This window comes from Engystomops pustulosus, chromosome 3 (assembly GCF_040894005.1).
Source record: "Engystomops pustulosus chromosome 3, aEngPut4.maternal, whole genome shotgun sequence".
NCBI classification, from domain to species: Eukaryota; Metazoa; Chordata; class Amphibia; order Anura; family Leptodactylidae; genus Engystomops; species Engystomops pustulosus.
Window position 1 is genome coordinate 178,518,397 of NC_092413.1, and position 24,847 is coordinate 178,543,243.

A 24,847-nucleotide genomic window follows, 5' to 3' on the forward strand; every position below is an offset into this window, starting at 1 on the left:
CCTTTTTGGAAGGGTTTCTTATCCAGTACTTACTATGTGTATTACAGGGAGTGTTTTACCATGGTGACAGTCCTGCAGGTGTCAGACAGCAGGCTGGATGTTGTCCACAGGCTGAAAATGCCAAGGTCTGATCTAGGTGCTGCTCAAACTGCTACCTAAGACACTTGTAGATTGCCAATACAGAAACTTGTTGCTTTCTGCTTTGCTACGGCTTTAAACTGTAGGAGTTTACAAAAGACCATACCACTTCAATTATAATCCAAAATTTTTGCTGAAGCTTACATTCAGGGTCCCCCAATGGGAAGGATCATGATGAGCAGGGGATCAATGTTCCAAGCCAGCGGTCCCAGGATAGTGCTTTCAGGCAGAGCTGCTTTGCATTGCAGGGGGAGGCCTTAAGGGGGTGTTCCAGGAATATGAACATCTAATTAATAGAATACTACAATAGTTTCATTCATCACAGATGGGAGCTTAAATAGTTTTGATTTTACAGGCTTTCTAAAGTAAGCGGTTACCATATATTCAAGATGGCAACCACAGGATACTACAACTCCCATGAGCTTCAGTAACAGCTCCTTCCTCTTATGCGCTACTTCCAATGATGATGTAACAGACAAACATTATTACTATGGTAATGGAGCAGAACAGTAACTGCCATAACTACATTGCCTCAGATGACCTCTCACCACAACACAAGTGGTACTGGATGCACTGCAACCAACTGCATCCAAACATGGTGGTGATCCCATGACCTGCCCGTGCAGGACCTATGACCGCCACCTGTGCTCCAGAGGAACAAAATCAATGGGCTGATTAAAGGTCAGAATTTTAATTGTGTACATGTATGACCGCAGCATTTTTCAGCTTAAATTATAGGAATAAGCAAACCTTAATTTATATTTAAACATGCAATTATTTTAAACTTCTCTCTCAATCTCTGTGCTGGGGCAACAGCCAGGCTGACCAGAGGGCTCAGGGCCACATCTGGCACTTGTACCATAGGCTTCCCACCACTATGTACACTGAAAAAGAACTAAAGGATCATGGGACTTGTTTCCAGTGGTGGACATCTTGGTGATAACTCTGCATACTTTAGAGAGGCCATAATATTTGTGAATCATAAAATCAAACTATGTAAGCTCCGTTCTGTGACTAATGACACTGAGTTTTGTTATATTTATAGCATCATGGGTTTTTGTATCAGATGTTCATATTCCCGGAATACCCCTTTAAAACAATCTAAGAACAGGCCTAGACAGAAATAAAGGTAGCACCGAAAAATCTGCATAAGAAACCCCCTCTGTGCCCCAGAATATCAAAAATTACATTGTTACCCCCAAATATTACTATACTACAGTCTGTGAATAAATACACTTCACCTACTAAAAAAACTACATTGCCCCTATGAAAAATTTGTTATATAACAATCTTGTACTTATTATACAAAATGTCCAATACGGCCGCTCATCTCGGTGACGTGCGTCGGAAAGCGCCCAGCCGCGTTGCACTCGCATCTTTGGCTGCAGCGACAGTACTCAAGCGGCCGTTCCGGCTGCATTGAGTACTATTGCAGCCACTGGCAGGATCTGAACGGAGGCCCCTGCCATAGTACCAGGTGTCGGTGCCCACAGGGGGATTCACAACTTGCCCCCCCCCCCCCCGGCGGGCCACATCAACACTGCATCAGCGTCATCAACATCAGCTGGCACAGGGTTTCTTGAATCCGTGCAGGGTACTTCATTGTACCTCACTATTTCAAGACTATTAATGAATTCTAGAGCAAAGCTTGATCTGTCATGGATAATGACCCAAAACTCACAGCTAAAAGCACCCAAGAATGGCCAAGAGGGAAACATTGGATTATTCTGAAGTGGCCTTCTTTGAGCACTGACCTAAATCCTATTGAGCATCTTTGAAAGGAGCTTAAACATAACATCTGAAAAAGGCCCCTTCACACCCCAGACAACTGGAGCAGTTTGCTCATGAGTGGCCAAAATACCTGCTGAGAGGTGCAGAAGTCACGATGACAGATGTCATTTGTCTCAAAGGCTTGTGCAAGAATATGGTAAGTTTAAGGAACCCTCATTCTGTCGGCCTGTTTTGAGTTTCGTTTTTAAAAATTTTGCAACATGGTTGAAAATTGTCTGCCTTTTATTTTGTTTTCAAAATCCTATTTCAAATATTCCAACTTAAGTCTAAAGTATAAACTTGCTAAAAAAAATGCTAATTAGATGCAAAGGACTAAGTGCTCTTTCACATTTCCATTGATGTTCAGCTGCAATAGCGCACCCATTCCATTTGGTCTGTCCAAAAAAAACAATGCTATCGTTGGCCATAGCTGATGTCACAACCAGGAAGTCCCACCCACTTCAGGAAAAGCTGAGAGGGTTTTACAGATATCCTCATATCTATCAGTCCTATGTCTTAAGATAACAATCCAGAAGCATCAGAAGCTTTTTTTTTTTTTTTTTGGCAACTATTCCCTCCCAACCCTTCTATCCTCATAACCTGCAACTCAAATCTGCCTTTGGATGTGCAAACATTCCAAGAAACTAATCTGGTCTCCTCCGGTTGTAGAAAATGGGTTAATTTAACTTCATTGTGAGTTCTCCAAGAAAAAGGTGTAAAAATACCTTCACATGCTAATCAGATACTTGTATGCCAAATCTTGGAATAGTTTATGGCAAAACTTTAACTTTTTGGATTGTCACACATTGCTTTTTTTGGCAAAGTGTGTATGGGGGACAGAATATTAAGAAATTTACAAATATACACCTATAAATAGTTCTGCTCCACTTTCTTAATATGTAAAGTGAACCTGGCAAGGTAAAACCTCTGCCAGCAGTTAGGCACTCAGGGGGGGGAGGAGTTAGGTCCCACTTGATTCTGTAGGGGTTGATAGTTTCACTGATAAGACCCTCCTCAGCATCTAAGAAATAACAAGGGTATGTAGTTGAGTCTTATAAAGCATATGCTACAAGTATGGCACATGAGGTGTTAATGGATATTGGATATAAAACTAATTGGTTCAGCTCAACTTGCAACTTTCATTTTTTTAACTTCTCTGCTGTGGGAGTGGATTTGTAACTAAATTGTCAGAAGAGACTATTAAAGACTTACATTACTGCTGTGATACAACCCCAACCCTATTGCATTTACATAGGTTGACCAGGTGCTCTTACTGCCTTAAAGGGGTATTCCTCCCACAAAGACAAGTTTCTTAAATGTACTCAGCACATCAAAATAACACATTCTCTAAATCACTGATATTAACATAAATGCAGCATTTCACAGATGCACAACCTGTCTATCAGTCCTTCTGTACACAATTTCTGTTGCCCCTAGACACGACCCTGTAACTTCTGACGGGGTCAGGCACCGTCTTGGATTTTTGTGCGAGACTGTCCAGATGAGATTTGTGTCTTGAGCCTGTAGCCACCCCCTGAGCTTGGACCTCAGACACAGATTCACTTTCTGGCAGGAGATTGTGAGGAGAGACAAGCTATAAGCAGATAAGTGATCTGGGGGAAGGGAAATGCAGGCACATAGCTGTGAGACATAGCAGAGTCCACAGTGTAAAAAGTCTGTCAGCCTCTGTGTAATGTCATGCATCTCTGATATGTCTAATCTCTGCGTCAGTACAATGTCAGAAGCCAGATAAGTGTGTATATACACCTTGTACCCCGATAATGTAACCACATTGTCACTGCACAGAACTAGATGGATAATACAGTAATGTGTCTGCTTAGAGAGGCCCTGTCCACACCCTGAGCAGCATAGAGTGATACTTTACAATTTAATTTAGGGTTAAAATGATCTGTGTTATCACTAGGGGATTGAAATGTGAGAATTTTCTTTTGCGGGGAAAACCCCTTTAATCCCTTAATGTTAAAGGAAACCTACCATTTAGAATGGCAGGGGTAAGCTGTAAGTACTTACTTTCGTTATAACCGCGGTATTGCGGTTTTAACACTTTTTAAACTTTAGAGCAGGAGAGGCACCAGCTCACCCTGAGCTGGTGCTTGGTACTTACAGCCTACCCCTACCATTCTAAACGGTAGGTTTCCTTTAAAGTAATTGAGCAGTCCTTCATTTGGATTCTCCTTACTTTAGTGCTGTCTTCAAACTCTTCATGGATCTTTGTTTAATGTCTGCGCTCTGATGAATAGGAGGGGCTGAAGCAGGAGAGTTGACTGAGACAGAGGGTGACACCATTTAGACTGAGTAAGAAATAGGAAGTTGCATGTACATGACAAGAAAACAGGTCTGTCAGCTCACCTGGGACGCAGTGGATTGATAGGGGAGTATACTCAAGCTTGGATATTGCCCGCTTCGCAGGAGGCACTTCAAGGAACAAAGGAAATCCGGCTCAAAAGTGAACTCCAATCCATTTAAATAAAATCGAAGAGCTTTATTGAAGATACGTGCATAACATCATAATAGGATTGGCATGGATAGCGAGGAAAATCTCTTGGCGCCTACGCGTTTCAAATAAACACTATATCCTTATTCATGGCTGACTAAAGTTATAATGGCTAACTATATATACTGACATCACATACGGTCACACCCTCGTTATGGGCCAATCAGCTCCAAGACGAGGGAGTGATCCGAAAACATTAAAACGTGCATTGCTTGCATGACAAGCTATCTACTGGTTATTAAAAATAACAAACATGCATATAATACAGAAAAAAGTACATATTAGAGACATAATGTCCTAAGTGGATTGGCGTTCACTTTTGAGCCGGATTTACTTTGTTCCTTGCATGTATATGTCCCTCTAGCTTTGCCTTCTTAGACAGCTTCAGCCTTTCCCTGTTCTCACCATGCTGCCCTCTGCTTATTTACGCACATCTAATGGAAGAGATGTAGTGGACCCCTTTAAACATGGAGGCTAAGGTACAATCCTGGGACATAAGCTAGACACTCTGAACATACAAGAAAACCCTTCTCTTCCTAGGTTTGGCAGTCCATGATCCCTTCTGTAATTAACAGACTTGTTGCCATCTAAAATGGCAAAAAAAAATTTTTTTTTTTAACAATTCCTTTATTTATATAGCGCACAGATTACACAGTGCTGCACAAGGCTTGCCAAATTTGGTCCCTGTCCCCATGGGGCTCACAATCTAAACAACCTACCAGTATGTTTATGAAGTGTGGTAGGAAACCTTTTTTTAAACTTAGAACATATTCCAAGTCCATAGTTAATTCTTTATATCATCAAACCCAATAACCTCAGTGTAAACACCATTGCAAAAAATTAGGATGTCCTGTGTGTGAGGGGACTGTCTGCAGGTGGGGGCAGCCTTGATAGTGGTCACTGGTGTTTTAGACTTCACACAGTTCTGTTTCTGGCCTATGCTAAGTACATGTTAATGCTTCATTGACATGATTGAGTAATGATGTTCATGGATCTGTGAGCTCTGAGTTCCCCCTTAGGGTGAAGACACACGGTGTTTTTAGGCCGTTTTTAGTGAGTTTTCAGATTGTTAAATATGCATCTGTTTTTCCGAATTTGCGCAATTAAAAACGGACAAAAAAAGTTTAACGCATGCATTTTTAACGATCTGAAAACGCACCAACACCACGTGTGTGTCTTCACCCTTAGGATTTTTGCTCACATCCAAGTCTAAGATCACAGATTATGTCCCACTATTACAACAAGGCCACAAATTACCACAATGATGTGAAAGAAAAAGTATGCTTTATTGCATAACATCTGATCAGACAGGAAGACATTCTGCATATCGGAACATAAATCAGTTGTGTAGAGATGCACGAGGGTCACAGCTCAGAGACCCTGAGCAAGACTCCTGCCTCCATATAAGAGTTTGCCAATAAACTCCCATTGATTTCAATGAGAAATCAAAGTTTAATTTTTGTTTTCCTGTCACAAGCCAAAAAAAAGAAAGAAGAGGCCCCATTTTTTTTTTTTTTTTCCCAGTTCCAAATTCCTCTCCATGAATTAATCCTTAGCAGGGTTTTATCGACTATATAAGTTATTCACAGGATAGGGGATAATAAACTGATCAGGTCTGACCCTGGGACCCCACACACGTCCTAAGAACAGGAACGCAGCATCTGGAGAACTGTTCTCACTAATGGGTGGTGTGGCAGGACAAGCATGCACCCTGCAGAGAATGGGAGTGTCTGAGATAGACAAGGTAGGTGTTCTGTAATTTCCAATACTACTGAATGGAGTGACAGGATACATGCTTGTCCTGCTGCTCCACTCACTAGTGAAAACAGGATGCCCATTCTTGTGAAAAGTAGGGATTGCAGCAGTCAGATCTATAGGATGCTGTCACACAATAGCGTTTTGAAACTGAATCAAAACGAATTGACACGTGCCGTGGCTGATCGCGCATGCGATCGACAATGAACACCTGGTGTCTTGCATTTAGAAAGTACAAGACACCCAATGCATACAATGGCGTATGCAATAGGCCATGGCCCACCCCCCGCGTGTTTTGATTCAGTTTCTGACAGCAGCCATACCGGTCATCTTGTTATCACCTATGCTGTGCAAACTTGGTACAAACACTCAACTTCCAAAAAATAGAAACAAACAAAACCAAAAATAACCAGTGGGGACATTCAGAGCCCCTCCACCATACAAACTTGGTTTGAAGTGCAAATCACTCCAGTGCACTTTACACGTCTCATGTATTCAGCACCAGTCATACAAAACTCTGCTTAGATATTTGACAAGGAGGCAGGATATATTGTATAGGTGCAGGTGCTAGAGCTGGGCTTATAGATGGCAGTCTTGCTTTGCACAAAGAGTAGTGGCTCAGAGGTGGGACACACAATCTATAACATCCGTAAACTTTCTCCCACAGCTACCTCAGACTCTGTTGTATCTGATGGATCTGCTTTGAAGGAAAAAAAAAATAGGCTCAAAAAATAAAAACCTGAATGTTACATTTTGATGTTATCTCCAAATTAAAAGAGTAAAATTGAAATGACGACCACATTACAAGGTGAGGCTCATACTTCACCCTTAAGCTTTCTCCACTGCGCTTCTACAGACTGCAGAGCCCTGGAGGAGGAGGCTGCAGGTTGTGTATCCACGTTTAGGTGGAAGCAATTTACAGTAAAGTATAATCATCACTTTCGCTCTACAAATCCACAAGTGTCCTTATCTCATTGATCCGGGCTTCTTTCATTGCACTTGCACTTGGGATTTTCGTTCCAAAGGCTCCTGCAGCAAGTTCTCGCTTTTTGCTCTGGATTTTCAGCATGTTTTCCTCAACAGAATTCTTCACAACAAACTAGATGAGTAAATGAGCAGATGTGTCATATAGAGGTCAGTAACAAAATTACATGCAAGCCTCCTGCGGCCCACCGTAGAACTAGGAGAGCGCACACACCCTGGCCCTGACATCACAGCCGGATCCTATTTGCCCGGGCAGCGGCAAGAGGGTGCAGCATAAATTAAAGTCCATGGAAGCCAAGAGGAGCTTGGATGATGTCAGCCTGGGACCTCCGACACTTCTACAAAGTTATTATTTCGGCAATAAAGAAGCCAAAATACAAATAGAACCTAGTCCCCCTCCATCCCCTAGACCTAACGAGCAGCCTATTTAGGACACTCTACCACCTGTAATAAGGTGGTAAATGTCCTTTAAATGCGAGTCTACCACAACACTTCAGATGTCTGTGGTCAGTCTGTGAATCACAGCCCTGCAGTGGCCAGATTTCACAGGCCAATCACTGTGCAGGAGATCAGACTCTGAGCATCATACTGATATATGATACAAGGAGTCCCCTGCTTGCCCATGGCTAGCTACACCAGCACAGAGAATGATGCATGCTATCAAATATTCATAACTGTAACATATTGTTGCCTATTGTTTCCACTATAATCTGCGGTAAAATTCTAGTAGACTCGCAGTGGAAGCATCAACAGTTTGCATTTATGCAGCACCAAAAGCAAAAAATAACAAAAAAAATAATGGAAGTTACATAACCTCAGCGGTATCATCATTGGCTTTATGACCAGTCTGAAAAGTAGAAGGATAGCGTATATGAAGCCTATGATCAGTGTTTATGGAGACCTCATACGACCATGTGATATTCAATTAAAACTTGGCAACCAAGTTTTATGGCAATTGTGGCCTATATTTATAGGTCTATAGTTTTACTGTATTGGTGAAGCTTACAGAGGTGCAGAATGCCTTCATTGGTTCAAACACTCATTTCTATGACAAAATAAAATCCCCAAATATTCCACGTGTGTGATCAGCCAGTAAGATGCTGTATTAACACTGTGCATCAGATACATGAAGAGCTGTTCCTTCACAGAAACTTTAACCATATTTACCTTAGTGACAATCACTTCCTTAGTCTGTCCAAGCCGGTGACAACGATCAAAGCATTGCTCTTCAGCGGCTGGATTCCAGGCCTATGGAATATAATAATCGTAATAAAATAATACCTATTATTATACAGGAAATGCAATAAAAAAAAATTGCATTCAGAAGTCCAATCGGCAGAGAAAATTAGACAGTGATATTTTATAGGTGCAGTAAGCCAAAATGTGCTTGGGTTATCTACAACCAGCCCACAAAAAAAAAACGTTAATAAAAAAGTTGTTAGCCATCCATACGTGATAAATATATGACTGCCAGGGGCGCCATCACTGGAACAAGTATATGGATTGGTATTGTATAACAGTATGTATAGACTTCTTTACTGTAGATCTAAAGCCAGTGATTTCTATGTGAACATCACAGGAGATGGACATATGTGGGTCCCGTGAGCCACAATGTAAGACACCTTTCTCACACAAGTATGCCCGCCCGGCTGTAGCCCTGGTGAGCATACAGCAGTGCACTGGAGAGGAGGAGGGGTGACCACAATAAATTTAGTGTGGTTGGGAATTCTGACTTCACTGTCCAACAGCCTTCAATAATGGGCGCCGCACTCTCAGCAGTGAAGTTGTCCCTCCATCGGACACACACTGGGGCCGATTTACTTACCTGGTCCATTCGCGATCCAGCGGCGCGTTCTCTGCGGTGAATTCGGGTCCGGCTGGGATTCAAGGCAGTTCCTCCGACTTCCACCAGGTGTCGTTGCTGCGCTGAAGAGCATCGGAACGCACTGGAGTTTACCGAGCCATCGTGGGTGAAGGTAAGCGCGTGTCGAGCGACACTTTTTTTTTTTTAAATGCAGCGTTTTTTCCGAATCAGTCGGGTTTTTTCACGGCCACGCCCCCGATTTCCGTCACGTGCATGCCGACGCAGATGCGCTACAATCCGATCGCGTGCGCTGAAATCCCGGGGAAATACAGGGAAAATCGGCGCAAAACGGAAAAATTCGGTTAACCCGTCACAAAAACACAAATCGGGCCCTTAGTAAATGACCCCCACTGTCTCCTTGCTCTGGCTTCATTACCTGTGTCAGTATCTGGAGGCCCTGCGGGAGAGTTGCTGCACCACCAGATGCTGATAGCTTGCTGTGTGTCGGCAAAAACTTCTTGGTGCTTCACCTGACACTTGTGCTATAGCTGAGCCATCACTGCATTAGGAAGAGATGCTGACACTATAACTGCTGGTCCCTCACTACATTATGGGGCATCAAGATGGATGCTGCTCTTTCACAGCCTTTATATACATAAGATAGGAGAGGCCATTCCCACGTTTGTTCAGTTGCAGAACATTTACGGTCACTAAAGTTCCTGTTTGAATAATGAAAATGTATATATTTTCCCTTATTTTCTTTCTGTATCAGTTCCTCCCAGTGTTGTAGATCTCTGCTTGCCGTCATCTAGTAGACACCTTTACTCCCAGGGTAGAAAACCAGATGATGGCCATGTGGTTAATTACAGCATCAATCACATGACATTGCCAGATTTTTAACCATCAGCAAGCAGAGGTCTAGGGAAAAAGAAGGGAATTGCATCCAGCTTTTTTTTTTAGTTTTTTTCCCTTCTCCCCTTAGAAGATCCTTTCACTGTGAATTCTACTTACAGGATCCATTAAAAACAGGCGTGAAGCTGCGGTCAGGTTCAGCCCCACTCCTCCGGCTTTTAGAGACAGTAACATAATGGTTGGAGAGTCCACACTGGAGCTCTGGAAAGACTGGATCGCTTCTGTTCGCTTTTTCTGTGTCATGGAGCCGTCCAAGCGTGTAAACATGAAGCCAGACTCTCTGCACAAAAAAATGAGGACAGTGTATAGTTCCTATGACAACAGACGTTACATAGATGGAAAAATCTGTCTTGGCGTGAAGCCCGTGTTGTTATGCAAAAAATAAAAAAACAAGGTTACATAACAGAGAAGGGGATAAACCGGAGGGCAAAAGGCTAAATACACGGCTGGATATAGTGAACCTCAGAAGACCCCAGATCGGCTGCTCAGCTGTATTGTGTCATCTATTCTTCATGTATAACATTATAGCGTCCTGTACATGAATGTAGTCATACACCAACCAACAAAAGCAACGTGGTCAACATGGAAGTTTAATCTGGTCACAACTGGTATGTATGTATGCATGTATGTATGTATGTATCTGTATGCGCTACAAGGATAAGCAGAGGTACCTACTGCATGTTACATAGTTTATGCGGCTGAAAAAACATCCATCAAGTTCAACCAAGGAATGGAAGGGATTGAAGGGAAACAATTCTATATAACATAACCATGTATGTGTTATTGACTCTTTAATATATATATTTTTTTCCACAGAAGCTATTTGGACTTATGGGCACATACAGACTGGGTTTCTCTTCTTGGATGCAGCAATTTTTCCCTGATGCCTTCCTGAACCATTTCCAATGTGTTTTTTCACACTGATCCAAATGTTGAACATGAAAGAGAAGGGTTCTGAACTTTATTTCTACTGATAACTGTTAACAGTAGATAAATGGAAAAATTGAAACATTAAAAAGAGCAATAAAAAAATGGTTCAGTAAGGCAACGGCGACAAATTACTGAAGCAAAGATGAGAAACCTATTCCATGTGTGTCTATTGGCCAAAATAGCATCTGTGAAAAAAAAAAAAAAAGTTACATGAGGAGCATAGTTCTCCCTTTTTCTGTTCACTGCGATCTGTAAATTTTTTTTTTTTTTTTTCACAGATGCTATTTTGGCCAATAGACACACATGGAATAGGTTTCTCATCTTTGCTTCAGTAATTTGTCGCCGTTGCCTTACTGAACCATTTTTTTATTGCTCTTTTTAATGTTTCAATTTATCCATTTATCTACTGTTAACAGTTATCAGTAGAAATAAAGTTCAGAACCCTTCTCTTTCATGTTCAACATTTGGATCCACTCACATGAGGAGCATAGTTCTCCCTTTTTCTGTTCACTGCGATCTGTGAGTGGAGTGCTGGTGCTCATTTCTTGTCTATTGGACTCTGCGAGATCAACATCTAGCAACCTCATAGAAGGGAACGTAGCACCAGGTGTGAAGATGTAGTTGCAATCCATTAGCCCCTGTGGATAGGCCGATGGTTGCTAAATTTAAGGAGCTCTCCTAAAGTAAAGAAATATACTGTAGTCTTACCTAAGAGCCGTTTCTATCAGAGATAGAAATGAAGTAAACTGTGACACGACAATACTCTTCACTCGTGGATCTTTATTCCTCTGTTCCATTAAGGCAGACATAAGAGCATCTACCTGAAGCATAAAGAAGAAGGAGTAAAATGCCTTGAAGGATGGGAAAACACTAGTGTAATTGTTCTAGTGCTTTACATAAAAAAATAACGCTATTTTATCAATTATGTTGTGCTTCTAATACTAATGAGGTAGTCTCCTGTGTAACCATGAGAATATGTTACGTTTACCATCAGCATTACATCCAGCTGTTCTCCACAGAAGAACAACTTGAACATATGATACAGCCATGAAACCAAGCTATAGTATTTAAAAATGTATCCCAACTTAATAGTAGAATGGAATCAGACCAAAATAAACTGATAAAATATAGTATGATGCCTTTCAAAACACTTGAGGTAGTGCTACCATATCCAAAATGAAGACAATAATATGTCAATGTAATTTATTATGTCTCTTACTTTTGAACTTGACACCCACTTCTGATCTTTTCTTGCGCTTGGATCCATTTCTTCCTCTGGACACTCCAATAAGTGTTCCAGACGTATCTCACTTCTACACAGAGGGCATTTCGCGTTTGGCTGGTTTAAAGGAGGAGAGACAATTATACTTCTCTTAAATCATAAAATGATATTCTTTAATAGAAATACAAACATTTGCGCACCAGCCCTGGAGAGCTGGTAAATTATACATTAGATATAGTATGAGTTTATAATTCAAGAGTGCAGCAAGCATCTCCACAACCCTTCCTTCTGCTCTGAGTGACAGCTGTAGCAGGCTCCTGGTTGGATACTACAGTAGCCCTCAATCAGGTGGGAGGAGCAGAAGGAGTCGAAAAGAGAAGATGGCTCTTCAGCATGAAGTATCTCTCCAAGTAGCACTTGTGGAGCTACAACCCTGGATTACCACATTCCTGCCGCTGCTATGGTAACTAAATACCTAAAAGGTGGAAGAGTTGGACAAAATAACTAGAAAATTCATATTTTTAACCCCTTAATGACCGCCCTATCGGGATTCTACGTCCGTCATTAAGGGTACTTCTTCTGACGCACCGCGTCAGAAGAAGATTTCGGGACATCGGGTCAGTATAGTGCCGGTGTCGGGCTGTGATATCACAGCCCAGACCCGGCATTTACACCCGGGATCGGAAAAACTCCGATCCCGGGTGTTTAACCCCTTACACGCCGCGGTCAAGCATGACCGTGGCGTGCAAGTGTGTCCCCCGTGGATTGGACCCCACCGGTGTGCTTACCGGGGGATCCGATCCCTCCTGCCGCTGCCCCGGCAGGACCCGGCTGTAAGTAACTGAGCATGCGCGGCATGCTCAGTTACTTACACTTTACACTGCAATACAAGTGTATTGCAGTGTAGAGGCTTGAATAAGCGATCGGATATGGAAAATGTGGAAAATATGTGAAAGTAAAAAAAAAGATTAAATCATTTTATAATAATAATTAAATAAATAAAATAAAGTCCCATAATCTCCCCAGTTAAACCTATAATGCAAATACAGTATATAAAACACACGAAAAATGTACATATTTGGTATCACCGCGTGCGTATTAATCTGTACAATAAATCTAAATCAATATTGAACCCGCTCGGTGAACGATGAAAAAAAAAACTACGAAAAACTTCCCGTAATATACAATTTTTCATCAAACACCATCACAAAAAATGTTCTAAAAAGTGATCAAAAAAAAGCTACATTCCCTAATATGATACGACTGAAAAGAACAACTGTTTTCGCCAAAAATAAGCCTTCAACCAGGTCTGACAACATAAAAATACAGAAGTTATGGCAATAAAAAGTTGTCAATAGTAAAAACAATGCGATATTCTCCAATATTGGTTTTGCTCAGGAAAATTGAGCAAAGGTAAGAAAAAATATATAAATGAGGTATCACCGCAATCGTAGTGAACCAGAGAATAAAGATAAAATATTATTTTTACATTACGGTGAGCGTGGGAAAAAAAATGCTAACAATCCAAAATAAAAATTGATGATTTTATTTGTGTCCCCCTTGAAATAGTTAATAAAATCTCATGAATAAGCTATAGACCCCCAAAATGAATTATCTATACATTGTATCTCATTCCGTAAAAAATAAGCCCTCATATGTTTGCATTACCAAAAAAAATAAAAATGTATAGGTAGTACAATGTGACAATACAAATCTGCAGTGAATGGCGCCTCCATTCATTCGTGCGCCTGTACAGAAATTTACCACCACATATGTGGTATCAGTACACTCGGGAGGAATTGGGCATCAAGCGTTGCAGTGCGTTTCATCATTTAATTTATTCTGAAACTGTCAGTTTGGCCTAAATGAATGTATTTACAAAAAAAATTCCATAGTTTCTAAATCGCAAGTCCATATTGTTTTAACCCATGTGAAACACTTAAAGGGTTAATGGACTTAATAGAAGTTGTTTTACATACGTTGAGGGGTGAAGTTTCTATAGTGGGGTCATTTATGGGGTTTTACTATTATTTAGGCCTTTCAAAGTCACTTGGAAGCTGAGTTGTCCCTCAAAATGTGAGTTTTGGGGATTTTCATGAAAATGAGAAAAATGGCACCTAAAGTTCTGCACCTCATAACATCCTAGAAAAGTGAGAGGAAGCATAAAATATCATCTCAGCATAAAGCAGACATTCCATAAATGTTAATTATCAAGCTTTTTGGGTAGTTTTACTTCCTGTCTGGAAAGCAGAACATTTCAAACTTGGAAAATGAAGAATTTTTACAAACTTTTGCCAAATTTTCACTTTTTTTCAGAACGAATCGCAAAACGTATCACTTAAATTTTATAACTAACATGAAGTACAATGTGTCACGAGAAAACATTCTCAAAATCACCAGGATATGTTAAAGCGTTCCGAAGTTATAACCAATTATCGTGAGACATGTCAGATTTGAAAAATCGAGTCTGGTCATTGAGCTGAAAACTAGTGTCGGTGATAAGGGGTTAATCACCTAGTCAAGTCGAACTCATACTTATTACTAACACCTGTAACACCCCCATAAGTCACAAAGCATTTCGCTGTTGATAACATGCTTGCAATGTACTAAAATGCTAATTTTTAGAGACATAACAGTTGTTGGTTGGTGCGATCCGAATGGTTGGGTTTGCTAAGGTCCAACAACAACAACAATGCTCCACCTCTCCATTACATAGAACTACATTTACTTACTTTCTCACTGTGGATGACCTGACAGATGCAGGGCTTACAGAAGACATGAGCACAGTAGGTAATAACTGGAATATTCAGAGAGTCCAAACAAATGGCACACTCCTCATCTGACCCGGAGCTCAGAACCAACTTTATCTTATTCACAAGCTTCTCCCGCAACTCATCTGGGGTAGAGTTTGCTAAAAGAAATAAAATAAATGACATTAACTGGGTTCACACTACCAAACCAGAAGGGAGATAAATATATTATCTCATGGGTATAAATAATGTATTATATCAAAATAATACACATATATTATATGTAAAAATGTGTTTAATATTTTCTAGATAATATATATTTTTCTTCTTACCTGCAATAGAAGAGGAAGACAAAGTACTAGAAACTAGATGGGGATGACAGCAAAGCTGCCTTAAACGCACCAGCAAGGCGAGCACATCGGCGTAATGTGTCATGAGGGTCCCTTCATTGAAGTATCTGCACAACACAAATGTTTGCATTTGGAGTTATGAAACAATGTGACAGTATTAAAAGGAACAAGATATCTGGTTTGGGGCCCATCATTCTATAAGAGAACTGCCTTAACTGCCATGCCCTCCAGCATGTTCATTACATCCAATGAAGGTGCTCCCTAGTGAGCAACTGTATTAAAAGGGATCCGGATAAGTGAAGGAATTCTCTATTACATTCCCAAGTCATAAACTACATAAATAGGAAAACAATTCCATTTAGGAGATATATATATATATATATATAATACCATCATGTACATGTGACGCACTCACCTTCCAATAACAGCTTTTCCTTCATTTTGCACAGATTCATAGATTTCCCGCTCCTCTGTAGATAGTTTGATGTACTGCATATAAACTTTGCGTTCTGGTAGTTGCAGAAGCAGTTTCCCTTTCACTTTGGTTGTTTTTGTTCTTCTCAGAGTAATGCTTTTAATCAGTGCTTGAAGACGTCTAAATATGAAAAATGAGAGATAGATATAGATACATATATATATTATATACACACACATACATACCGTACATACATATACACACTAGCCTCCAATTATGGTATGACATCAGTAGAGCGAGCCAGTACAGCATCAACAAATTAAATGGGAAGAGTCTCCAGCAACTACAAACCCCAAAGTATAAAATCCACCAAATAAGAGTAGTATGTAAAAGATTTCTGACCTACGAGTTTCAGACAGAAAACATGATCAATCTTTAACCTTGACTATCGGCTGATATCAAGTTTTCAGTTCAGAGGTTATTTTTGTACCATTCTTATGTATTTAAGACGATCTAAAAATGTTATACATATAAATATGTTGAAAAATGAGGAGGAAGAGGAGGGGAAGGATGTTGTCCTGTGGGTTTTGGCAATAAAATTTGCATATGAGTTTTCGCCTTCATGTGCAAATACTGCAAATCACATTAGAAAATAACGTACATGATCATATGAATTGTTGATGGGGTTCAAGGATCCCCAGTGTAATGGACCACCACACGGTGTAGCAAGCGTGTGCTACCAGATCCCCAATCACACGTGGTGTCCAATGCCCTTGCAATTCTGCAGGCGAGACAAAATTGGTCTTGCCTGAAAAGCTAGCAGCTGGTATATGCATTGTGACCACTAAAACTGAACCCAAATTGTGAAGTTTTTTTTGTAGTAGAACTGTATTCAAATAAGCTCAAAAGACACTCCTGCCTTATTATATGATACTTCTTGTATTAAGTGATCATTACGAGGGCGGTTCAGTAAGTACCCGTGTTAGAAATGAAGACACCATTTTTTCCCAAATTTATTTATTTTTTTTATTATTATTATTTTTCAACATAGTCCCCTTTTAGAAACACTTCTCCCAACGTTCCTACCATTTTTTTACCCCCTCCAAGCTGAGCTAAAAATTTTTCCGCGAGCCATTTCTTCATGTTAGGGAACAAAAAAAAGTTGCACGGAGCCAGATCAGGTGAATACGGGGGGTGCGGCAGCAATTCATAACACAATTCATGCAGTTTGGGGGGGTGACAACTCCGGATGAATGTGCTGGTGCGTTATCGTGTAGAAACAGCACCTTTTTCGCAAAATGCAGCCGTGTCCCCTTCAATTTTTTTTGCAAAGAGGTCCAATAACTCACTGTAGTATTGTTTAGTGATTGTTCTTCCTTTCTCTAAAAAATCTGTGAGGATGACGCCGTTCATATCCCCAAAAAATTGAAACCTTTCCGGCCGAAGGGACAGTCTTCGCCTTCTTTGGAGCAGATGAATCCAGGTTTCATCAATGGTGACAACTCGGTGCAAAAACTCTTTCGGATCTCGCTTAAATTGCTCTGAACGCTGCTTCGAAGTTTAAAGCCGCATCTGCTTGTTGTCCACCGTGAGCAATCGTGGCACGCATCAGGCCGACAATATTTTCATTGCCAACTTGCCTGTTCTAAAATCTTCAATGTGCATTTGTACTACCTTTACATGACGGTATTACTCCAGTTTGTAATCTCTCTTTATGTCTAATAAAGATTTTGAATGTGAAAAAAAAAACAAATGTTGTCCCACGTTTATCTAACTGTGGGCATAGATGGCGAAGTGTCCCCATAAACAGCATCTAACTTTATTTTTATCTCCTCACATTTTTTACCATAAAAAGAAAAAAAAAAAAAAAAAAAAAAGATGCTGCTCTTTTTCCATCTTGGAGAAAATCACGAAACACGTCTTACTCAAATGGCTGCCAATTCCAAACTAACCAATCAGTCTGCAATTTGTTTTGCCGTTGTTTGATAGATGGCAGCACACAACGATAACACCAACTTCACTCAGGAACGCCCTCTGTCCTCAAACACGGGTACTTATTGAACCGCCCTCGTCTTATAACTATGACATGCCGAGAATTACACAGAATTATTTTCATCTATACCAGGAGTAAACCTCAAGCACAAAACTAAAGAGTTACAAAGAACTAGCGGATTATAGCTGTAAAAGCAAATATAATAACAGAGTATCAAATGTCATTGTTCAATGAAAAGTTATACTTCATACCTCAGCCCTGCCTCTTCTCCTGTGGTGACTGGTCTCTGAATTGTACGGTGCCACCACTCCCGCTCAGTGAATGGTTTAAGTTTCAAGAAAGACAGAATGGACCACAAATCCTTCAGAGAGTTCTGTATAGGAGTACCTGCATTAGAAATGGGAACACAATCCACTTATTGAGGATTTGCAAAACATTTTCAGAAGACCCAATACCCCCTTGAAAAAAAAAAAAAAAATTATGAAAACTCAAACTACTTTCTATCTTTAATATGGATGCGACATTCATCCCCGATGAGTCGGAGCAGGAAACAGACAACACGTTGTGTAGTATATTGTTCTTTCAACTGCACTGCTTTATATAGGGGCTGTGAACTGTCCAATAAACTTTGTCTGACTGTTCACAACACACATAAAATTCACCTGACACTCCCACTGTTGAAATAATATAGGCTAGTGACAGAACAGGAAGGCAAAAATTAGAAAAAGTTGGATTGCCAGATATAAACTTTATGTTCCACGAGTGGGTTTGTACCTGTTAGAACCCATCTTCTTACTGCATCCAGACTGTGAACGGCCTTTGTCTGCAGTGCGTTTGGGTTTCGGATAGTGTGCCCTTCATCCAGCACCACTCTCAACCATTTTATTTTATGTAATGGGCTGTTATTCTGTAAAAGAAAAAAACTGATACAGCGCACAGTGGTTTTAATCCTAGGTCAGACAATGGGGCTTGTATGTTCTGTCCTATTATACCCCTTAAAGCAGAAGCTTAAAGGGGTTGTGTCACCATAGCAAATGGCTGTAATTGGGTCCAATGCATTGTGACAAGTACTTTCACCATTTACACTTATTACAAAATATGCAGGCTTACTGAGATAACTCCTTTTGTCCTGGTTGCTGGCGCCCCCTAGTGGTAGCTGTGTCCCGTCCTGAGCAACAGCTGATCTGGCCGAGTCTGCGCACAAACATTCCACCAGCTGCTCTGCACTACAGATCACTCCACACTGAGAGATCACCTGACACACTGCAGCCAATAGGAAGTGAGAGAGGGGGCAGAGAGCTCAGCCGTCTACACCAGTGAATGAGGTGATTTCCACTGCTCCACAGTTGCTTCCAGCAGCAGATACAAGGTAACTGCAGACATACATGACCATCTGCTGCCCAGAGGAGTCCCCCCTAATATGGATCATAGCAATGCAGCAGCCCTCTCCTCCCTCCACCATTAGTCAGGTCACACAGGAGCCTACAGCAGCAGATACAAGGTAACTGCAGACATACATGACCATCTGCTGCCCAGAGGAGTCCCCCCTAATATGGATCATAGCAATGCAGCAGCCCTCTCCTCCCTCCACCATTAGTCAGGTCACACAGGAGCCTACAGCAGCAGATACAAGGTAACTGCAGACATACATGACTATCTGCTGCCCAGAGGAGTCCCCCCTAACATGGATCATAGCAATGTAGCAGCCCTTCCTCCCTCCACCATTAGTCAGGTCACACAGGAGGCTGCAGAGATAACACAAGTATCAGGCTGAGCTCTGACCTCTCCTGATGCAGTCCTCCTCCTGTACTCTCCACCATTCACTGTCCCTCCATGTTACCCTGCTCTCCTGCAGTCCTCCTCCTGTACTCTCCTCCATTCACTGTCCCTCCATGTTACCCTGCTCTCCTGCAGTCCTCCTCCTGTACTCTCCTCCATTCACTGTCCCTCCATGTTACACTGCTGTCCTGCAGTCCTCCTCCTGTACTCTCCACCATCCACTGTCCCTCCATGCTACCCTGCTGTCCTGCAGTCCTCCTCCTGTACTCTCCACCATACACTGTCCCTCCATGCTACCCTGCTGTCCTGCAGTCCTCCTCCTGTACTCTCCACCATACACTGTCCCTCCATGCTACCCTGCAGTCCTCCTCCTGTACTCTCCACCATTCACTGTCCCTCCATGTTACACTGCTGTCCTGTCCCTGACTAGCAGGGAAGTAGCTAAAGATCAGTAACATGTGAGAAGCTGTCACCTATTTATCTATGCATCCATGCATGTCAGCCTGACCGACCATGATGCTGTGAGAATACATAGTACATGTGTACTATGTGCAGTGTCCTGTGTAGTGTGCAGGGGGCGCCAGATTCAGGATTTCTAGCGCACGTTCTTCATGAATCTGGTGCCCCCTGCACTGCTTTGACAGACTGCACCAACTTTTTTTGGTGCACTTTTAACATGGGGCGTATGACACATTTCTATTGGACTTCTATTGGATCAGTAAATGCAGGGACTATTTGAGCACAGCAGGTGGAAGGAGACTCTGAAGGCTGAGCGCTCTGTAGCACTGAGGTGTGCAATAACTGCCGCTGTCAGTGCTGTGCATGTGCCTGGCCCCTCCCACATCTGCTTCTGTGTGGAGCAAGATAGAGCCTGAACAAGCATCATAATAACAAATAGAAAGGTATTTTTACTTCCAGGTAACCTTTACAAATAGATTTTTGAAATATTTTAACCTCTTTGACAGCTTTTTGCAGTCAATTGTTTTGTGGCATAACCCCTTTAAGGTCACTCTCGAATGCCGCAGAGCAGGCAAGTACTTCAATCCTATGTTTCCACTGTCCCTAAAGGCTGCTGTATATCCCTCTGGCATGCACTACCTTAACTCTTGCTTATTTCACAACCATAGAAACGTAGCTGGTGCTTGGTCAAATCTTTTATGCAACTCCTTAATTCAATTACATAGGGGCAGATTCACCACTGCAGTTGAAAATTTAAACGTCATAAAGTCAGTCCTGGCAGCAAGAAGTAGCACATCTTAGGCTGGATTGACACTACATTTTGTGCCATACATTACAGGACATGCCGGGCAGAGGATTCCAGACATGTCCTTACAACGTATGGCACAGACATATCCCAGTGTATGCTTATATAGTGGGATACGTCGACCAGGGACCCCTCCTCACCCCTGCATGCGGGAGGAGGAGTGAACAATGGCAGCAGGCAGTACTTGGCTGCAGCTGATGCGATTATATGGACAGTGACATCACCAGGTTCCCCCCTGCTGCTGAGCAACATATCCACTCACCACACCATGAAATATGCTGCATCTGCACCCCCATGCCTTTTATTACCTCTGCTCAAAGCATACATCCTTTTTCAGCAGAAGTGCTCATTACGATACAGACAGAAGCAACAACTATGCCTCCATCAACCAGTATATTTTAATGGGTACGTTCAGCGTATACTTATATGCTTAGCATATACCAAAAACGTATTGTGAACCCAGCTTACAACAATTTAGACACTTTTCCCCATGTGTATGCATATTCTTGATTTAGTAACATTAAGATTAGGTCCTTATGTTTAATAAGGAAGTCTCTAGGTGCTATAGAATCAAACTCAGGGTTGTGTGAAGTGAGCATCCCCCCCCCCCCTTTGCCTCTAAACTTGACTCATTCTCTGGCAAGTATTACTCTTCTGGGCTCACTTTCATATGACTCTGTAGGAGATTTTTTGATTGGTTGGGATTTCAATTAAAAAAGTGTTTATACCCCACCTGAGGGGGCTGCTAGTTTAATGGGGTAAAATCTTGTAAAAGAGTGCCTTCGAAGATGGGGCTCGATTTTCATGGTGCACATGTGTGACTATTTGACACAGTGTATTTAGTCCAATAAGGGCTTAACACAACACAAATACCTCTTCTACAACAATAACATATCACTGTCAATTTTTTTTGTGTGTGCATAAGTCTCTTTCCACTCTACCTACCCCATAATCGTGGGTCACAGTACTATAGGTAGTCAGCACCACATCCTGCTGAGAGAGGGTATTTGAATCTTTGCTTCTCTCAGGGCCATAATATACATAGATATTTAGATCCACTTCAGCTCGTACATGCTGCTCAAACTGATCCTGAAAAGGAAGTAGTCAGTGTCATTAAATTTGTATTAAAATATATGAACAGTGCAGATGAGAATGAGTAAACATTGTAATATAATTTATAATGCAAACATGCTCCTGTGTCCTTCATAATTAGTGAACAGCAGAGTCATAAGGCGCTCAGGTGACGTCAGCCGCAGGCTCATTTACATATAATTTCTTTGTTCCGGAATTCTGCAGTCCTGGAACTAGCCAAAAACAGCGCCAACACCTCCTAGAGCAGTGATGGCAAACCTTTAACCTCTTGGCGCCCTTAACATGCCATTAGGGGGCCTCCCCCCATGATTGACCCCCCCCCACCCTCTGTAAGATGTCGTCTATAGAAGGTACAAAGTACGCCTAGACAGACGTATACTAGGCCAGATTTATTACTGTAGTCTAAGGGCTTATTCACACAACCATTCAGGGAGCAGTGATCGGGTTGCATGATTTGCAACCAGATCATGGCCCCCATAGACCTCCCTATGGCTTCCAGTCACGGCACGGTGAGCACACGGTGCATTACCACACTATGACAGAGTTGGATGGCTGCACCGCAAAGTATAGGACATAGGGGTGATGTGTGCTCAGGGTAATCCTGTATAACAGATTAACAGATTGTGAGCCCAAATACTCATCTAAGGTTCTTTTAAAACACACAATATAGGAAACAAAATGTACATACAATCCAGTTACTCATCACCGATAGGGGGCAAATGATCAGTGTTGGCCTGGGAAGCTTTCCATCACACTTTGACTGACTTTGCGCTTTAGTTTTACCTGAAGGGGGAGGGGAAAAAAAAAAAAAAAAAGACATTTGGTATTCAAGTAAATGCACTGCAATTACAAGTAGGCAGAGGAGGCTACTGGCTACTTACACTTATGGTCTACATATAAACCATACATCCTGCATAGTATTTTATTGTCCACTATATCTACTCTTTCCTCCATTATTCCTCCTGGTAACATACTTACATGTTGTTTAGCACTTTTTCCGGACATTCCAACGCTTCCCCAATTTTTAAATCTTTTCCCAGCGCTTCGCTTTACCTCCATAATCTTTTTTAATCTATACACACACTTCCTATATTTACACCATCCTATCATATTACAACAATGAGCGCAAGTTATGCCTATGATTACTATGTTAGGATTTGATGTGTTACAATAATGGTGATGATACCCATTTAAATTTGTCCTAAAAGTCCTACCTATTACTACATGCAATGTGCTCTTTTCTCCATGTGTTGCCTGCATTTAAATATACAATACATGTTGAATGCATATGCACTGATAGGCTGTGCACATGATAAATTGAATTGATGTTATTTTCTATCATATTCCCTTTTATGTCATTATGTTATCTTATTTGGAATACTTGTTTTTTTCTCTGTTTCAATGTTTTCAAAGGGTGCAATCTAAACGAAACTTGGCTGAAAATACTTTGTGTGCTTGGATTTCATGCTCAAAGCTACAGTGGTGTTGGATCCCTAATCTACAGCACCCTATACCACTTGATGTGCGGCTATACATTGGATTATTTGCAGACTAGTGTATTTGGTAAACTGTCACACTGGCTCCAGATATGATGCCCATAAAAAACTAGCAAGTCTCCAAGCAATCAGAAACACATTTTTCCATTTCCTGAACAGCACTAAAAAAATCATATCATGCAGCATTGCCTGTTGGATTACTAAGGCAATAAAAGCAGAAAAAGCCTGCTGTGGCGCTATACAGCAGGAAGAGCCTTCTATATAAGTCCAGAGAAACCCAGAAGATCTGATACGTGTTATCACTGCATATATCACATACTAATGAAAAATTGTAAAGGGAATCATTATTACTGAAACAAAGACGCAACGTGATGGGGAAAGAGGACCTTTCACCAGCTCAATCAAATCCATCTCTTTATCATTTAAAAAGGTGCCACTTCTGTAATATTTCTCTATAGTCCCCCAAATAATGAAGTTCATTAGTTTTAGAGCTGTACTGTAAGATGGGCAGAGCCAGGTTGTCTGCTAGACAGTCTTGTTAACACTGAAACTATACTAATTATGCCCTCTACTGTCAGGTGGGCGGTCCCAGGCTGAGGACAACAACAAGGCTCCACCCATCTGACAGAGGTCTGAAAATAATGACATTGATTGCTTGGGGTCTTTGTGCAAGACAGAAATAATTCCAATTCAAGAAATCAGTAAGACCATGTCTATTAAAGTATGCAAACAATTGGTTTTGTTGAAGGGGATATTATACACATATTTCTACCATTAGTGCACAGACACCGTAACCATGTGCCAAAAGTACATACAAACCTGCGCTTTTCTTATTAGACTTTTTCTTCACTGCGGGCGATGCACCAGCCAAGGCCATAGCAAACTGATCATCATCAACAAAACCGCAGGACGAAGACGCTAAACACAAAACAGTACATGTAAACTTCTCTCAGCAAATGTTACTGCAACATAGTACAAAACACAAACCACTAAATAGGATGTAGATTCTTCAGGACTCATACTTACATTTCGTTTTTCTTGGAAGCCATTCCTCTTCTTCAGAATCCTGTGGATCAGACTTCCCTTTCCTGGGTTTTTGCCTTAGGAGATATAAATAGTCGTCAGTCTGATAGCTCATTACAAGTGTGACAATCATTCTAACACATACTACAGTGGGGAGATCTGTAAATATCAATGTCCTGTGAGCCCATACACAAAACTATTTTATGCAGCTGTATACAGTCGTGTCATAGCCTGTTCATACTTCACATGTTCTCAGTTCGACACAACATTTTGCAAGTAAGCAGGGATTCCTTGTATCATATTACATTGATGCTTGGAGTCCCATCCTCAGCCCTGTGGTCTGTCCTATTTCTCAGCGACTTTATTTTTAGAGAACGAGATCTGCTGTAACAATAAGGCAGTGGTAAGGAACCTATGGCATGGGTGCTAGAGGGGGATCTTAGAGATTTCTCTGTGGGCACCCAGGCCATCATCCCAGCACAGAGTAGCCCAGGATGTGCTGCTTTTAGTGCCATTTTAAAGGACATCTACCAACAAATTAAAGGCTCTTGCACACAAACGTGGCACAATCACAAGGGCTGCACAAATTGGAGTGGGAAATATATAGAGAATTTTATGTTCCCACAGCAGTACCTGAACTGTATTAACAATCACC

General features: G+C 41.4%; 1 protein-coding gene and 1 long non-coding RNA gene across 3 annotated transcripts in view; one reads left to right on the plus strand and one right to left on the minus strand.

The window, feature by feature from the left end:
* The first annotated feature begins 66 nt into the window (after positions 1-66).
* LOC140122342 (uncharacterized) lies at positions 67-15,302 on the plus strand. Its single transcript, XR_011854312.1, has 3 exons — positions 67-819; positions 9,980-10,486; positions 15,122-15,302. It is a non-coding gene; the product is annotated as an uncharacterized lncRNA (long non-coding RNA).
* HLTF (helicase like transcription factor) overlaps positions 6,797-24,847 on the minus strand; it is a 34,976-nt gene continuing 16,925 nt past the window's right edge. For both annotated transcript variants that reach the window (XM_072143096.1, XM_072143095.1), the window contains exons 11-24: positions 24,196-24,269; positions 23,989-24,087; positions 22,362-22,456; positions 21,527-21,670; positions 18,313-18,445; positions 17,790-17,925; positions 15,546-15,725; positions 15,113-15,237; positions 14,763-14,941; positions 12,028-12,147; positions 11,517-11,629; positions 9,978-10,158; positions 8,330-8,410; positions 6,797-7,277 (exon numbers count right to left, since the gene is read on the minus strand). In XM_072143096.1, coding sequence (XP_071999197.1) covers positions 7,125-7,277; positions 8,330-8,410; positions 9,978-10,158; positions 11,517-11,629; positions 12,028-12,147; positions 14,763-14,941; positions 15,113-15,237; positions 15,546-15,725; positions 17,790-17,925; positions 18,313-18,445; positions 21,527-21,670; positions 22,362-22,456; positions 23,989-24,087; positions 24,196-24,269 — 1,813 coding nt within the window. In that variant the 3' untranslated portion in view covers positions 6,797-7,124. The remainder of the gene's footprint in view (positions 7,278-8,329; positions 8,411-9,977; positions 10,159-11,516; positions 11,630-12,027; positions 12,148-14,762; positions 14,942-15,112; positions 15,238-15,545; positions 15,726-17,789; positions 17,926-18,312; positions 18,446-21,526; positions 21,671-22,361; positions 22,457-23,988; positions 24,088-24,195; positions 24,270-24,847) is intronic.